At 41.7% G+C, this 18,908-nt stretch overlaps 1 protein-coding gene across 1 annotated transcript in view; it reads right to left on the bottom strand.

The window, feature by feature from the left end:
* Nucleotides 1-693: 693 nt before the first annotated feature.
* The window catches only part of LOC122945938 (cytochrome P450 2G1-like), a 34,216-nt gene continuing 16,001 nt past the window's right edge, over nucleotides 694-18,908 (bottom strand). Inside the window, exons 6-9 of the mRNA XM_044305162.1 lie at nucleotides 17,296-17,437; nucleotides 4,231-4,418; nucleotides 2,718-2,859; nucleotides 694-1,100 (exon numbers count right to left, since the gene is read on the bottom strand). Coding sequence (XP_044161097.1) covers nucleotides 916-1,100; nucleotides 2,718-2,859; nucleotides 4,231-4,418; nucleotides 17,296-17,437 — 657 coding nt within the window. The 3' untranslated portion in view covers nucleotides 694-915. The remainder of the gene's footprint in view (nucleotides 1,101-2,717; nucleotides 2,860-4,230; nucleotides 4,419-17,295; nucleotides 17,438-18,908) is intronic.

Here is an 18,908-nt window from a genome sequence, read left to right as displayed (position 1 = left end):
ATGGATTGATTTAATTGACAAGACCTCTACTGGCACCACACATAAGCCCTTAGAGTGCAGCCTCCATTTATAAATTTTTTGTCAGCTGGCTACCGTGGGCATGTTTTTCACTTAGAATTGGCATGTTGTTTGGTTGACTAGCATGGGCATGTACATTGATTGGTATTGGTTGCCGATCATGGGTATGTTCACTGTTTGATTTTTCAAATTAGTTCAGAATGGATAGAAGACAATTTGATGGGAAGGGACAGTTGCATATTTATTTGACAAGGGTGCTATGTAAATATTTTTACCTGTCAAAGTACTAGAAAAAAGGGGCACATACACAAACTACAGATACATTCAGCTCTACAACCACCTATAGACCTCATGCACAGGACTGTATTTTTCAAATCGACATATGGATGTGGACAACACACCATATGCTGTCTGCGTCTTTGCGGCCCAATTGAAAGGAATGGGTCTGCATCTGATATGCAAAAAATGTGGATTGGATGCGAACCCATTCATTTCAATTGGGCCACAAAAACGCAGACAGCACACCACAAAACACATACAGTCATGTGCATGAGGCGTTCACCATATATACCAGATATAGACACATGAAGAAAATGCAATAAACAGTTTCATAGATACAGGTAGCATACTAACCTCAATTAAAAAAAAAAAAAATATTACATACAAGAGACACAGTACAGTCCAAAGTTTTTATTAACACGGAATTATTACAGAAAATGAAAATTATATGATATTGTTTATGTTAATCCAGACATGATCAATATAAAAATAATGATATATGATATTTTGTGGATTTTTTTTTTTTTACTTGATATCTTTCATGCATTAAAGCCGTCTTCTTAGTTGGAAAATTCTAGAACTTCTAGGCTTCTTTTATGTAAGAAGTTTGTCCTGAACTCAGAAGCGAGGGACAACCCTCATCTGGTATGAATGAGGTCTTGAAGCATTGGTGTTGGGCTCTGGTCTTATGCTCAAATTCTTTCTATCTACAGTGGGCTCCAAAGTAAACTTTTGCAGTATGGTGGTTAGAAAGAGGAAGAGCTCCATGCGAGCCAGGCCTTCTCCCATACACGTGCGTTTACCTGAGAAGACAGAACAAGCACATGCAAAAAGAAATCACGCTTAACAGAGAGGTTCTCTGATTTACAAAAGCCATTTAAATTGCCTCAATTCTGAGTTAATAGAGCGGAGACTTCTGTTCAGTACCCCCATCAACAAACCAGTATGCAGAGTGAGTTTCAATGGGCATTGTGTCATGTTTTTTTTTCTCCTGTGGGGGCACGGCAGTGTAATTGAACACACTGCTGGGTTCCATCACAGATCACAGCTAATATGGAAAAAATGTAATCACTTAAAGGGCTTCTGTCACTCCACTAAACTCATATATATTTTTTTTGTCTCCTTAAAATCCTTATGCTGCGATTTCTCAATAAATAGGGCTATTACTCCGTTTGGTTCAGTAGTTATATAAAAAAACGGACTTTTATAATATGCAAATTACCTCTCTAGCAGCAGGTAGGGCGCTAGAGACGCCCCCTCCTCATGTTGATTGACAGGGCCAGCGGACGCGCTCATTCTCTGACTGGCCCTGTCTGCGTTTTAAATCTCGCGCCGGTCTTCAGTTGGCGCAGGCGCCTGCGCCGATGACGTCACATGTACACCCGGCGCAGGCTCACTGAGGATGGAGAGGCCGAGCGAGCGTCCTCCACTGAGTGCGCCTGCGCCAACGCAGACAGGGCCAGTCAGAGAATGAGCGCGTCCGCTGGCCCTGTCAATCAACATGAGGAGGGGGCGTCATTATGAATGGAGGATGCGGCTGCTACCAGCAGGTAGCCGCCCTACCTGCTGCTAGAGAGGTAATTTGCATATTATAAAAGTCAGTTTTTTTATATAACTACTGAACCAAACGGAGTAATAGCCCTATATATTGAGAAATCGCAGCATAAGGATTTTAAGGAGACAAAAAAATATATATGAGTTTAGTGGAGTGACAGAAGCCCTTTAAGTTCTTCCTACAATTTTTACAAAATAAGAGGTTTGGATTATCATGCTTATTTTATGCATAAGGATATAAAAACCATTACTGTTATAAGGCCAATGTAACTGACATTTCCAGTTGTTGTACTCTACTGTAGGTGTATATTACATTAATAAATGCAACAGAATCACGATTGTCCATGCAGCATCATGGAATCTGTCACTTAGCATGATCTGACATGAAGTACCGGTAGTATTCCATAGGACTGCCGGTAAATCTAATAAGTTATCTCAACTCAATAAGAGATATCTTAAAGACAAAATTAGTTCTGGTTCATTAGTATTCTTGATGTTCTTCCATGGTCCGTATTAAAGAGGTATATGAGAAGAACTTTTCTAGCATGAACACTAGCTGAAGACTGTTAGATGTTACACATATGTTGCATCTGCTCTAGTTCTAGCCATGACTTGACTGCAGCCTGTGTCTTGTGTGCATATGATGTGTGCAAAGTCCAATGAAGTCATAGATTCCTAAGTTCTATCAAGTCATGTTCTTAATCTTCCAAAACAGAACTTAGAAGCGCCAACTGCATCAAAATAGGAAGCACTCAAAATATTTTTCTATGGCAACCTGGATTAATATAAAGCTCATTGTCATTTATAGCTCACAGATCATTTTTTCTAGTTAGCACTGAACTAATAGGCAATGTATGATCACTTACCTGTAGAGAACGGCATGAATGCATCACTTTTCTTAAAGCAACCATTCTCATTAAGAAAATGTCCAGGATCAAATTCATCTGGATTCTTGAATTGCTTTGAGTCTTTCAAAACAGAAGTGAGGACTGGAAACACCAAGGTTCCCTGAAAGTAAATGTATGAAATATGTACATCTAGTAAAACCAGAAGTGTTAAAAGTCAGGTCTTTGTCAGGAAATTACAGCCATGATACAGTGCATGGTTGTTTTAGGAGGGTTGCTATGCAGACCAGTCAAGCCCCAGCTATTCAATGTATCTATGAGACATCTTATAGTTCAGTCTCTGGCTGAAGTAGAGGATTTCATCCTTTTGCTCACTGCTACCCTTACCTGTGATTTTGTATCCTGGTTCCAGATAAAGGTGCTACTCATTTGAACGCCTGGTAATCTGACTATAGTGTGTTTTCTGGATTTACCTCTAAACTGCTGGTTTGGCTTCTACTGATTCTGTTGGTATTCTGATTATATCTCGTTTTCTGGATTAACTCCTTGTCCACTATTTTGAGTCTATCCATCTCTCTTCTTTCTCGCCCTACTTATCTACTACTCTTTGCACTCTGGTCATTCTGTAGGTTTGTTCTAATGAACTTGCACCAGCTTTCTGCTACCTTACTCCATACATTACATGAGCCCCTAACAGCCAAATCCAATATTCCTTATGGCAGGCCCTGGTAAAGAACCTAAAGGTTCCCCTAGCTTCCTATCAACCAGAGTGGTTAAGGAAGCCTGGTAGCAATTTTTGAGTTTGCTGGCTGTGGTTTTGGATGATGACTATAGTTTTTCTGACAGTATGGTTGGTAAGAAGAAATGAACCAAGGCACTGAGAAGATCAGCACACTTTCTGCAGGAAGGGATATTCCTTGAAGGTAGTTCATGTTAATTTGCCATGATGCATATAGGTACCTTATTAATATGAATAATATAAGGTTTTAAACTGTAAAAGTTTAATATTGGCCTTCATTTGTAAGCATTAGGGTTGAGAGAATTGAAGTATCCGAAGTGGACTTCGATCCGAATTTCAGGGAAAAGTCGATTTTCCACAAATCCAAATTTCCTCATGCTTTGTGGTAACGGTAAAAAAAAAAAACCTGATCCATTTGAGTGCGAAGAGGCTTCCGCAGCTATCTTGTTTGGAGATCCCACGTGATTGAAGACGCCGGCCAGTGTGATGACTTCATCACGCATGGTGGAAGATTTTGTGCAGGTTCTTCAATAAAGATGACCACAGTGGCCTCATCGCACTGAAACGGATCACACATGTTTTTTGTTTTTTTTGTTTTTTAAGTGCCATTTTAAGGGGAAAAAAATTCTTAACCTTTAAAAGGCCTCCATTTTTACATCAGATGCCACGATCAGCAATGAACTTGGCATCTGAAGGGTTCAGTGGTAGGGGGGTAGCACTTCACTCGACACTATTAAGCATAAAAGATAGGAATATGTGATAAACTAATAGGTTGAGAACACCAGCATAATGTACCTTTGGAATTTGATATCCTCTGAAGCTTGTGTCTTTGCTGGCAGCATGGGGTACTCCTAAGGGAACAATATCAGCAAATCTCTGGATCTCATGGATTACAGCTTCTGTATATGGCATTTTACTCTTATCTTCTATTGATGGACTACGTTCTTTGCCGATTACATTGTCAATCTCTTTGTAGATCTTCTCTAAAAAAAGAAAGAGAGTCCTGTTATACAGTAATTGTATCCATAGTGCAACTACAATCAGACTAATAACTGAAGACTATCTGATTTTGATGAGTACTTAGGTGATATGCAATTAACAACAACACAGATTCCTAATGTGACAACTATAAAAATCTATGGCTGCAAATAACGTACTTCCATATGCCTCATTGAATATGTGAAACACACAGGTCCTTTTTTATGTGGTCTTATGAAAAGTGTGTTAAAAAATCTTGCCATGTTCCATCACATGCCATATACAGAGATATCTTCCCTCACTAAATACAGAATCTTAGTGTGTTGTGGGGACAGTCTAGGACATATTTAGTTAGATAGATTAAAGGTGTGTGTTTATACTGAGGGCAGCTGCTGCAAGTGGAAAACATCACACTGCAATAGTAAAGATCCTGCAGTGCCCCCAGAAAGATATTTTTCCGCAGCCACACTTTTTTTATTTTGTAAGCAAATTCCCCGACAATACCAGCACCGCAGCACACATTTTGCTGGCATTGCTGTGCAATAGCTCCTTTTTCTTTCTAAAAACCAGTGACAATGTTGCTACTATTTAAAATTGCTCAGTTCAATGCATTGTACTACTGCGCTAGTTCAATTCAAAGCATTGCACTAGTACATTAATATACCAGTTAATTGCATTAAACTGTTGCATTAATATATCAGTTAAATTTAAAGCATTATACTGCTATGTAATTATCCTAGATTAATTTAATGCATAACAACGCTATGACGCCAGTTAAGTTTAACACATTACATTATTACACCAGTTAAATTTAAAGCATTACGTTAATACGCCAGTTAAATTTAATGCAGTATACTTTTGCAGTAAGGGTACTTTCACACTAGCGTTAAAATTTTCTGGTATTGAGTTCCGTCATTGGGGCTCAATACTGGAAAGAAAATGCATCAGTTTGGTCCTAATGCATTCTGAATGGAAAGCAATCCATTCAGTATGCCTCATGATGTTTTCCGTTCCGTCCCTTTTACGGTATTTTCTCCGGCCAAAATACTGCAACATGCAGCGTTTTTTTCTCCGGACAAAATTCCGGAACAGTTGTCAGAATGCCATAAATGTATTAGTGCCGAATCCGGCATTAAAATTACCACATTGACGGATCCGGTCTTCGGTCTGCGCATGAGCAGACCTTTAAAAATGTGAAAAAAAAATTACCAGATCTGTTTTTCCGGATGACACCGGAGAGATGGATCCAGTATTTCAATGCATTTGTCAGATGGATCCGAATCCATAAACTAATGACATCCGTTTTCATACCGATTTATGGATCCGGCAGGCAGTTCCAGCAACGGAACTACCTGCCAGAATCTCACAATGCAAGTGTGAAAGGGGCCTAAAACACCAGCTAAATTTAACATATTATACTGTTACATTAATATACCAGATAAGATTAAACATTAATATGTTACATTAATATGCAAGTTAAATTTAATACATTGTGTTGATATACCAATGCTTTTAATGCATTATTAGGTTGCATTAACCGTTTTGCTACCAGGCAAACATGGCACATGCAAGCAGGCATCATGGCCTGCAGGTCTCTGCTGTTTCAAACAGCAGAGACCTGCGGATAAATACAGCGACCGGCAATAATGCCAACCACGGTAATTAAAGGCTTTAGATGACGTGATTAAATGAGATCATGGCATCTAAATGCGCAAAAACCCAGAAGCTCGCACTTATGGGCATCCTACGGGCATTTCCTGCGGTCAATAAGGATGTCGGTAATTGGTTTGAATGGGCTCATGTCACGGACAGTGTACAGGAAACAATGAAAAACAACAAGCATAAATAACTCGCTGGATCCAAAAGCTAAGGAACAAAAGGGAGACCCCTGTAGAAGACCTGGCACTTTCCCTGGCTGCTCAGCCTATGCATAGATCCAAATGGTGGAGGTATGCATATCCACGTACCTTGACTATATAAGCCCTGAGCACCCTACAATAGTGAGGGGACACGACCACCGGCTCCCTACACCAGACACGGAGGGAGTCAGGGTCACCTGGGATCCAACAAACAGAAAATAACAGATAACAGTTAACACTTAACACTTAACTTAGTAGAGGAGAGGAGAACCAGCTTGGGCATGCACACATACTCCAGGAAGAAATATAAGCCGCCCAGAAAAGCTTTCTGGGGAAGAATTTAAAGGGAAGCCATTAGTCCAACACATGACAGCTGAGAGAGACTAACGAGAGGAGGAGCTGAATACCACAACACAGAAACTCAAGGGGGAGGTTCTGAAAAGCCTCTGTCAGAGCTTCTCAGCTGTCTGGTTGTGACAGTACCCCTCCCTCTACGAGTGGACTCCGGACACTCAGAACCCACCTTCTCAGGATGGGACCTATGGAAAGCCCTGATGAGACGAGAGGCCTTAATGTCCGTCACTGGGACCCACATCCTCTCCTCAGGACCATACCCCTCCCACTGAACAAGGTACTGAAGAGAACCGCGGACAAGACGAGAATCCACAATCCTAGAGACCTGAAATTCAAGATTCCCATCAACCATAATCGGAGGAGGAGGCAAAGGCGAGGGTACAATGGGTTGAACATAAGGTTTCAATAAGGACTTATGAAAAACATTATGGATCTTCCGAGTCTGAGGAAGATCAAGACGGTATGCAACAGGATTGATGACAGACATGATTTTGTAAGGTCCAATAAACCTAGGACCCAACTTCCAGGAGGGAACCTTCAATTTGATATTCTTGGTAGACAACCACACCAGATCACCAACATTCAGGTCCGGACCAAGCACACGTCTCTTATCAGCCACACGCTTATATCTCTCACTCATGCTCTTTAGATTATCTTGAATCTTTTGCCAAATAGATGACAAAGACGTGGAGAACCTGTCCTCATCAGGTAAACCAGAAGACCCCTCTCCCGAGAAAGTCCCAAACTGTGGATGAAACCCATATGCACCAAAAAATGGTGACTTATCAGAGGACTCCTGACGACGGTTATTTAAAGCAAACTCAGCAAGGGACAAAAAAGAACACCAATCCTCTTGATTCTCCGCCACAAAACAACGCAGATATGTCTCCAGATTCTGATTGACGCGCTCTGTCTGGCCATTCGACTGCGGGTGGAAAGCAGAAGAGAATGACAACCGAACCCCCAAGCGAGAACAGAAAGCCTTCCAGAATCTGGAAACAAACTGCGTGCCCCTATCAGAGACTATGTCTGAAGGAATACCGTGCAATTTGACAATGTGATCAACAAATGCCTGCGCCAGCGTCTTAGCATTGGGCAAACCAGGAAAAGGGATGAAATGCACCATTTTGCTAAAACGGTCCACCACCACCAGAATCACAGTCTTCCCCGAGGAACGAGGCAGGTCCGTTATAAAGTCCATGGACAGATGTGTCCAAGGACGGGAAGGAATGGGTAAGGGAAGGAGAGGACCTGATGGCCGTGAATGAGGGACTTTGGCACGAGCGCAAGTCTCGCAGGCTGCCACAAAACCCTCAACCGACTTACGAAGCGCAGGCCACCAGAATCTCCGAGCGATGAGATCCAGTGTGGCTCTTACCCCCGGGTGCCCAGCAAGGACCGTATCGTGGTGTTCTTTAAAAATCTTGTGTCTTAAAGCGAGAGGCACAAACAACCTCCCAGGAGGACAAAGATCAGGAGCCTCTGACTGGGCTGCCTGCACCTCTGCCTCCAATTCAGGAAAAAGAGCAGAGACCACCACACCTTCAGCCAAAATGGGACCCGGGTCTTCAAAATTCCCACCTCCCGGAAAACAACGTGACAGGGCATCTGCCTTCACATTCTTAACTCCAGGGCGGAACGTGACAACAAAATTAAACCTAGAAAAGAACAACGACCATCTGGCCTGTCTCGGGTTCAGACGCTTGGCTGACTCCAAGTAGGCCAGATTTTTATGGTCAGTAAATACGGTAATAGGGTGTCTGGCTCCCTCTAGCCAATGGCGCCATTCCTCAAAAGCCAACTTGATGGCCAACAATTCCCTATCTCCCACATCGTAATTTCTCTCTGCGGAGGAGAGTTTCTTCGAGAAAAAGGCACACGGTCGCCATTTGGCAGGAGAGGAACCCTGAGACAAGACCGCACCCACACCCACCTCAGAAGCATCAACCTCAACTATGAAGGGTAAAGAAACATCAGGTTGCACCAAGATGGGAGCGGAAGCAAAACTCTCCTTGATATCAGAAAAAGCCTTACGCGCCTCTACTGACCAAGAAGAAAAATCTACCCCCTTTCTGGTCATATCAGTGAGTGGTTTAACAATAGAAGAATAATTCAAAATGAACTTCCTGTAATAATTGGCAAAGCCCAAAAAACGCATCAGCGCCTTTTGATTCTCAGGAAGCTCCCACTCAAGCACAGCGCGGACCTTCTCGGGGTCCATGCGAAAACCAGAAGGGGAGAGAAGAAACCCCAGAAATTGAATTTCTGGAACCGCAAACACACATTTTTCCAGTTTCGCATATAATTTATTCTCCCGCAGGATGAGCAAGACCTGACGTAAATGTTCCTTATGAGTTTTGAAATCGGGAGAAAAAATCAAAATGTCATCCAAATACACCAATACAAATTTTCCCATCAAATGATAAAAAATGCTGTTCACGAAATGCTGAAAAACGGCTGGGGCATTCATCAAACCAAAAGGCATAACCAAATTTTCATAATGGCCCTCAGGGGTATTGAAGGCCGTCTTCCATTCGTCCCCTTCTCTGACCCTGACCAGGTTGTATGCCCCTCTTAAATCTAATTTGGAAAAGACTTTAGCCCCAACAACCTGGTTAAATAGGTCCGGGATGAGAGGAAGCGGATAAGGGTCACGAATTGTGATATTGTTCAGCTCCCTGAAATCCAGACAAGGTCTTAAAGAACCATCTTTTTTCTTGACAAAGAAAAAACCAGCGGCAACAGGTGACTTCGAGGGTCGTATGTGTCCCTTTCTCAGACTCTCAGAGATATAAGCACGCATAGCGACCCTTTCAGGTTGGGAAAGATTGTATAAACGAGATTTAGGCAGCTTGGCGTCTGGAATGAGATTAATAGGGCAATCGTACTCCCTGTGCGGGGGCAAATCCTGAACTCCACTCTCAGAGAAGACATCCGAAAATTCAGAGAGAAAAGATGGTACAGTCTTAGTAGCAACCTCAGAAACAGATGTCATGAGGCAATTCTCTCTGCAAAAGTCACTCCAACCATTTATTTGCCTCGCTTGCCAATCAATGGTGGGGTTATGCTTAGTGAGCCAGGGCAGCCCCAACACCAGAGGGGTGGGTAAACCGCTAAGGACGAAACATGACACATCCTCAACATGAGCATCACTCACAATTAAACGGATATTGTGAACTATGCCCTTTAATGATTTTTGAGAAAGTGGAGCGGAGTCGATAGCAAAAACAGGAATATCCTTTCCCAAAGTGCGCACCTGGAATCCATGAGTTATCGCAAATTGATTATCAATGAGATTGACCGCTGCTCCACTATCCACAAAAATCTTGCTCTCTAGCGCCACCCTAGCCGGCAGGACAAAACGGGAACTACAAGCAAACGGAAAACCTTCAATTTCCGCCTCAACCCTGCCAATAGTAACAGACGGAACATTTTTAAAAGATTTTTTCCTCTTTGTTTCTTTATTATACTCAGAGAACTGCCTGAATCTCCTAGAGGGACAAATATTTGCCAAATGATTAATACCTCCACAACAAAAACAAACCCTCCCATGCGAGCTGAATCTTCTATTGTCAGAAGCAATCAACCCCAGCTGCATGGGCTCCTGCTCAGAAGGGGCTGACAGCGACTGAGACCCCTGCGCACAGAATGGGACCGCTGCACAGTCCTGGGACCGAGTATGACAGGAAGGAGAGATCTCTCCTCTCTCTCTAAGACGCCTGTCAATACGAACGGCCTGAGACATAGCAGAGTCCAAAGAAATAGGCCTCTCATGAAAGGCAAATGCATCTTTCAATCCCTCTGAAAGACCATGGCAAAATTGACTTCGGAGTGCAGCATCATTCCAACCAGTATCAGCTGCCCATCTCCGAAATTCTGAGCAGTATATTTCTGCGGATTGTTTACCCTGGCATAAGAGACGTAGTCTAGACTCCGCCAGAGCAATACGATCCGGATCATCATATATCTGACCCAGGGCTAAAAAGAATTCCTCCACTGAACGGAGGGGCCGTGCCCCCTCCGGCAGCGAAAAGGCCCAGGACTGAGCGTTACCCCTGAGCAGCGATATAATGATCCCCACCCTCCGTTCCTCATCACCAGAAGAATGGGGAAGAAGGCGAAAATGGAGTTTGCAAGCCTCTCTAAAACGCACAAAATTCTCACTACCCCCGGAAAACATATCCGGGAGCGAGATCTTAGGCTCAGAACAAACTCCATGAACGCCAGCTGAACCGGTCACTTGAAGCTGAGAATAAGTCCTGCGGAGATCAGCTACCTCCAATGAAAGACCCTGAAGGCGTTCAGCCAAAAGTGAAACCGGATCCATGCTTGAGACGGTTATGGCGGCTTATAATGTCACGGACAGTGTACAGGAAACAATGAAAAACAACAAGCATAAATAACTCGCTGGATCCAAAAGCTAAGGAACAAAAGGGAGACCCCTGTAGAAGACCTGGCACTTTCCCTGGCTGCTCAGCCTATGCATAGATCCAAATGGTGGAGGTATGCATATCCACGTACCTTGACTATATAAGCCCTGAGCACCCTACAATAGTGAGGGGACACGACCACCGGCTCCCTACACCAGACACGGAGGGAGTCAGGGTCACCTGGGATCCAACAAACAGAAAATAACAGATAACAGTTAACACTTAACACTTAACACTTAACTTCGTAGAGGAGAGGAGAACCAGCTTGGGCATGCACACATACTCCAGGAAGAAATATAAGCCGCCCAGAAAAGCTTTCTGGGGAAGAATTTAAAGGGAAGCCATTAGTCCAACACATGACAGCTGAGAGAGACTAACGAGAGGAGGAGCTGAATACCACAACACAGAAACTCAAGGGGGAGGTTCTGAAAAGCCTCTGTCAGAGCTTCTCAGCTGTCTGGTTGTGACAGCTCAGCCTCACTGAAGAGGCTGGGAACATTCAAACTGCATCTCTTATTAGGCGAAGATAAGAAATTAGCAATTCTCAATAATAAGTCCAGTTTAAAAATACATGATTGTTCAAAATTTGAAATAATAAAATAGATTTTATAGGCTCATATATGAGCTTCAAAATTATTACAAAAAATAAAAATTAAAAAAAAATATATAAAACAAATTAGAAAAATATAAAAGTTTAAATCACCCCCCTTTCCATATAATAGAAAAATAAATACCTAAATAACAAAAAATATAAACATCATTGGTATCGCGACCGAAAATGCACGTACTATTAACCCTTTCAGAACCCAGCCATTTTTCACCTTAAGGACCAGGCCATTTTTCAGATATGTGTCACTTCATGTGGTAATAACATTAAAATGCTTTTACTTATCCAGGCCATTCTGAGATTGTTTTCTCGTCACATATTGTACTTCATGACAGTTGTAAAACTGAGTCAAAATATTTTATTTTTATTCATAAAAAAATACCAAATTTACAAAAAAATAGAAAAATTAGCAAATTTCGCATTTTTTTTCTCTACTTTTATAATAGATAGTAATTAGAGATGTCCCGAACATTCATGTTTGGATAATTTTGAAAATTAAATATTTTTTTTTGGGACATACATAAGCAAATCTTAAAATTTTAAGGAGAATTTCCAAAACCCAATTATTTCAGGACCAGTTCAGTTATGAAGTCACTTTCTGGGGCTTACCTATTAGAAATCACCCATAAATCACCCCATTTTAGAAGCTATACCTCTCAAGCTATTCAAAACCGATTTTTACTAATGTTGTTAACCCTTTAGGTTATTTAGAGAATTAAAGGAAAATGGGAATTCAATTTCAAAATTATTTTATTTTTTTTGCAGATTTTAAATTTGTATCTCTTTTTTTCTGCAATAGATCAAGGGTTAACAGCCAAACAAAACTCTAAATCTATTACTCTGAATCTGGAGTTTACAGAAACACATGTGTGCTCAAAAACTGATGTATGGGCACACAGCAGGCTCCAGAGTAGAAGGAGCACCATATGGCTTTTGGAGAGTGGATTTAGCTGGAATGGTAATTGGGAGCTATGTCGCATATGAAGACACCTTGAGGTGGCCCTGCAGGGGAAACCCCCAAAAAGTGACAGCATTCCAGAAACTACACCCCTCAAGGAATCTTTCAAGGTGTGTAGTGAGCACTTTGACTCATCAGGTGTTTCACAGAATTAGGAAACACTTGGCTGTGAAAAGTAAAAATTGCAATTTTTTCCTGAAAAAGTTGCTTTACATCCACATTTTTCACTTTGACAAGGGGTAACAGGACAAAATGCACCACACATTTTGTTACCCATTTCCCCCCAAATACGGCAACACCCCAGATGTGCTCAAAAAATGATGAATGGGCGCACAGCAGGCTTCTGAGTGGAAGGATCACCATATGGCTTTTGGAGAGCGAATTTACTGTAGCTGGAATGGTAATTGGGAGCTATGTCGCATATCAAGACACCCTGAGGTGGCCCTACAGTGGAAACCCCCCAAAATGTATCCCATTCTGAAACTACACCCCTCAAGGAATATTTCAATGTGTGTATTGAGCACTTTAACCCATCAGGCATTTTACAGAATTAGGAATTGGAAATATTGTGAAAAGGAAGAATAATTTTTTTTTCCTGAAAAAGTTGCTTTACACTCACATTTTTCACTTTCAGAAGGGGTACCAGGACAAAATGCACCCCATATTTTGTTACCACTTAAAATGGTGTCAATGACAGGCCTAACTTTGAACAGACGGTCAAGTGTTAGGTTGTTTTGGGGTGGGCACTGTGCATTGTGGTTGTAGTGTAGGAATTTCCTAATTGACTCAAATCACTTCCGGGTCATGGTGTTTAACGTAAATTGGAGTCTGGTAGAAAATGTCCGAACTCCAATATTGTCTAACGTTCGTTTTTTTACAACACCCATATGCAGCACGAGTCCCCAAAACTTCATCATCTCTGCTGCACTTACTGGGGTCCAACCTAGGGGTCTAGCGTATGGCGATGTAGGGTTCTGATCAATAAATAGTTGGGCATATAAATTGGTTTGGGCCACCATTAAATTTACAAAATCTTCTGAGAAGATTTTAAATAAAAATCTAGTTCAGTGAAGCCCGCACAGTCTATCTGTATTCCGGAGCTGCCCTGAAAATCCGAAATTTGGGGCTGATAATCGTCAGGGGGTGGGGTCCGTAAGGGTTCACTCTGGGGGGCTGCTTCCCCTGCTATGCTGGGGTTCCTTCTAGAGGGTCCCTCATCAGCGGATGATGATGAGGGGGTAGAGGAGTAGAGGAAAGTGGCATCCTCTTCTCTCTCACTGGCAGACTCCGTATCGGAGGCAAGCATGGTGTATGCCTTTTCAGCTGAGTATACACATTGGGACGGACGGCCATTTATATTTTATTGGGGTGTGACATGTGAAATGTGTAAACCTTTATTTTGTGTGAGGTGTGTTGTGTTTTCACACGTAAAGGGATTTGTAATAAATTTAAAATAAAATTTAAGAAAAAAAAAAAAGGAGAAAAAAAAAGTATTTTCTGCACAAAAAAAAAACCTTGCAGTGCAAACTGAGCAGACACAATCAGTAATGGACACTACTAATCGGTGTCATTCTATATATTTTGCCCAGGTCCTGCATATTGTGCATTTCCTATGTTTGAAAATGTTGTGTTCATGTAATGTACCTGGTTCACCAGAGGTGGCAGCAGACTTGACAGTGCTACTGTTAGAATGTAACCAACTCTCCATTCTGACTCTCACTAAGGAAGGGAGAAGACTAGTTGGCCAGAGGTCAGTTCAGCTTAGCCCCTTCTAGGGAAAAGTTCTAACTTACAGTACCCCAGATAAGCAAAGTTAGCCAGCAGAGGACCTTCAGGTCTGGAGCATACAGCAAAGGAAAAGTTTCTATTTAAGCCTGTTTGCATAGCAGAGCCGAGATTTCTATTGCCTGCCATTTTATGCTAAGACCTTCTGGTAACCAAGCAAACGTTGGAAGATTGTTTTTCTGATGAAAGTTTATTCAAGTAAAGCTGCTAACAACTATATACAAGGTCTGGACTCAATTAATTGTACGAAAAATTGACTTAAAAACAACCCCAAACGCATGTACGGACGCTGCATATACAGCTTCTGGAACTGCGATATGCCTGTCTTCATTAACCGGCCAATCGCAGTGCTTGGAGCTGCAGGGGGGCGGTGCAGCACCATGCTGCCCTTACCCGGTATGGATGCCTGCCTGTAAGTATAGCTATGGTTCCCCGATTCCCCCACAATCATGCCCCAGCGCCCGGCGGACCTTGTGATGTACATGTATGTCACTGGCCATTAAGTCCCGTCCAGATATGACATACATGTACGTCACAGGTCCTTAAGGGGTTAAGATATAAAATTATTTTTCCGATATGGCGAATGGCGTAACGGAAAAAATGGGCAAAATGGTCAATTTGTCATTTTTTTATTAGTTCTCCTACTCAAAAAAATTTAATAAAATGTAATCACAAAGTCACAAACATATCAAAATGGTATCAATAAAAACTACAGATTGTTCCGCCAAAAAATTAGCCCCCACACAACACAGTAGATATAACTATAAAAATGTATGGGGGTCAGAATATGGTGATATAAAATTTTATTTTTATTTTTACACGATTTAGACAAAAAACCTATACATATGGGGTATCGCTGTAATCATACTAGAGGTAGGGAATTGCAGGGAGATTGGAACAGTGGCTGGAACTGGATCAGTTTACACTCTACTGTCTTGTCCAGCCTCCATTGTCATCTCAGAGAGGATTTTTTAGTTTCTGATATGGCGTCCTCACACCCAAATGGACAACCTTGTCCTCCACAAGTGCATAAAACATCACATTTGTCAAAGTCAATGAGGCATGAATCTGGGAGTATTTTTCCCACACCTGCAGCTGATATATAGATCCACCATGCTGACAGTAGCTATTTACCATTGGCCTGATCATGACACTGCCACTATCTGCCTACCATCATCTTCAATGCTGCATGAATGTTGCTGTTTTCGCTGCAATAGTTGCTACTCCACCATTACCTCTACCATTAAGTCTGCCCAGCAGCACTTATACTGTCTTGTAGTGATGAGCGGGAGGTGCAATATTCGATTTCGCGAATATTCGATTGAATATTCTTCTAATATTCGTCAAAATTGAATATTTGTAATTTTTCTATTTATCGCGAAAAATATACGATTTAATTATTTGCGTATTGCGATTTTCCTTTTGACAGTATAAGGCAACGTTCCTATGACTATGGCTAGGCTAATATGTGTATTTTACGAATATTCATAATAATGCTCTAACTTCGTCTTTTAGAATATTACGAATATTCTAAAAGGCGAAGTTACAGCAAATTACGAATATTCGTAAAATACACATATAGATTCTAATTTAGCTAATATAGTGCTATAATCTTTTTTTTTGTCAATTTTTTTTTGCCTCTTCTGAACTTCAGTTTTGGAAAATATATACACTATTAAAAAAATGACTATAGCACTATATAAGCTAAATTGCAGTCTATACGTGTATTTTACGAATTTTCGTATTATTGCTCTAACTTCGTCTTTTAGAATATTCCGAATATTCTAAAAGACGAAGTTAGAGCAATATTACGAATCAATTCGTTATTTAGAATATTCGTCTTTTTTTTTTTTATGTGTACTGTTATTCCACTTTGGCATACTGCTCCTCAACAAGCGTCCCCGTCACCATGGGAACGCCTGTGCATTAGAATATACCATCGGATCTGAGTTTTCATGATCTCAGGGAAAGCTCAGATCCGATGGTATTTTCTAACCCACAGGCGTTCCCATGGTGACGGGGACGCTTGTCGGGGAGGAGTATGCGGACAACTGTACAGATAGGAAAAAATGATGCGAAAATTCTAAATAATGAATATATTTACTATATTGCTATGTATTCGTTTTTTTAGAATATTGGTCATTTTATTTTCCATATGAAAACATGATTCCCCCCTGATTAAGTTGCTTGTGGGCCAATGGCTTATTGACCCACAAGCAAGAAGCAGGGAGGAATCATATTTTCAGATGAAAATAAAAAAACTAATATTCGATTTCGTGAATATATAGAAGTATATTTGAAATATTCGTGAAATCTTGAAGTTGCGATATTCGAGAAAAAAAATTGTTATTCGAATATTCGCACTCAACACTACTGTCTTGTCTGTCCCATGCTGTGCTGCTACTGCCACTATTGCTGCCACTAATATATCTACACAGCTTACCCCTTCCACATCCACACTGCACTGCTGCTGCTTCTAAAAAAGGACTGAAAGGATAATTTTGTGAGGCTTGTTCAGAACAAGCCACTGTTTCTTTTGACATTAACAACTGTGTGAGTATATACAGGAGCAGGCATTTACCCCCATTAAGGCATTATTTTGGGATGCTTGTTCAGGACAAGTGCTTCCCACACTGTGTATATATACTGTGTGTATATAAACACAGGCAAATAAATGCTCCTATTAAGGCATAATATTTGAACCGCTTATTCAGGACAGGACACTTTTTTTATAACACAGTGTGTGAATTAAAAAATAGCTCTCAAAGACAACAGGTTGAACTGGATGTACTTAATGTCTTTCGGCCTTACAAACCATGTTACTATGTAATACTAGTGTCATTTCGGCATCCTCAGGTCTACGTGTGGTGAAAAATAGTGTGATTTTACCTTGAATTTCAGGATATTTCATGAGTATAAGAAAACTGTATCTCAGTGTCAAACTTGAAGTCTCAGTTCCAGCAAAGAATAGGTCTAATATTGTTGCCTGTAAGTTCTCTTCATGAAATTCTGTGGCTGGATTCCTTTTTTCCTAAAATAATTTAAATAACCATTATTTTAATTGTAAAACATTATCAAAGCCCCCAAAGGTTTTTAGATGAAATAGAAGTAAAGAAAAAGTGCAATGTTTCCCATGGCAATCAATAGAACCAGGGCCGTCTTTAACAAGGGGCAAAAGGGGCAGCTTCCCCGGACCCAGTTGCTCCTGGGGGGCCCAAGGCAGCTGCCTCTTGAGCCCTGCTAGCCACTGCCCCGGGTGTAAGGCTGTCAGCTACACAGGGGGTGCTGCCATGCCATGCCTGCCGGCACTCCAGGCAGTGTACTGTGAGAGCTGTGATTCTCTAGGACCTTAGATGACATCATCACCATGTGACCAGTAACCTAGCAATATTACTGGTCACATGGCTATGAGGTCATCAAGGTCCTTTCTACCAGGAGTGTTGCTGTAGAAGTTTGCCTTAACTGTGGAGCTTTTTTTGTGAAGATTACATCAGAAAAAAGTGACAGGGGCTGTTATGCTAATATACTGTAAACTACTGTATAGTGGGGTGCTGTATAGTGTGGGGGCCTGTATACTGTGGGGGCTGTATACTGTGGGGGGCTGTATACTGTGGGGGGCTGTACACTGTATACTGTGGGTGCTGTATATTGTGGAGTGCTATACTGCTGTACTGTATACTTTGGGGGGTTGTATACTGTGGGGGACTGTATACTGTGTGTGCTGTATATTGTGGAGTGCTGTACTGCTGTACTGTATACTGTGGGAGGCTGTATACTGTAGGGGGCTGTATACTGTGAGTGCTGTATATTGTGGAGTGCTATACTGCTGTACTGTATAGTGTGGGGTGCTGTATCGTGTATAGTTTGGGGTGCTGTATACGGTGAGGTGCTATACTGCTCTACTGTATACTGTGAGGTGTTGTATACTGTGGGCTGCTATACTGCTCTGCTATATACTGTGGGGTACTGTATAGTGTGGGGTGCTATACTGCATACTGTGTGGTGCTGTATACTGTGGGCTGCTATACTGCTCTACTATATACTGTGGGGTGCTGTATAGTGTGGGGTGCTATACTGCATACTGTGTGGTGCTGTATACTATAGGGTGCTATACTGCATACTGTGGGTTGCTGTATACTATAGGGTGCTATACTGCAAACTGTGGGGTGCTGGGGTGCACTGTAACGCTAGGGTGAGCCGAGCCCTGCTCTCCTTCCTGCAGACCGGTGCCCACTTCCAGCCTGAGCCCAGCTGCCCAGAGCACTGATCCTGAGCCGCTGGAGTCTTCAGAACTGGAAGTATTTACAGTCATTCACTGTACTCTACCAGATGTGTGGATTTTTTGTGTGTGTGTTGTGATGAAGGGCATGATTGCCTGCTAAGGTGTGGGAAGGTGGGATCCAGGTGGCCCAAGTAAATTTTTGCCCAGGGTCCAATCAATATTAAAGATGGCCCTGAATAGAACGATTGCTTAAAGATCTTATACTTGAACTTTTTATGGA

Source organism: Bufo gargarizans, chromosome 9, assembly GCF_014858855.1.
Source record: "Bufo gargarizans isolate SCDJY-AF-19 chromosome 9, ASM1485885v1, whole genome shotgun sequence".
NCBI lineage: Eukaryota > Metazoa > Chordata > Amphibia > Anura > Bufonidae > Bufo > Bufo gargarizans.
Note: the sequence above shows the minus strand (reverse complement) of the source record. Positions and strands in the feature narration are given on the sequence as shown.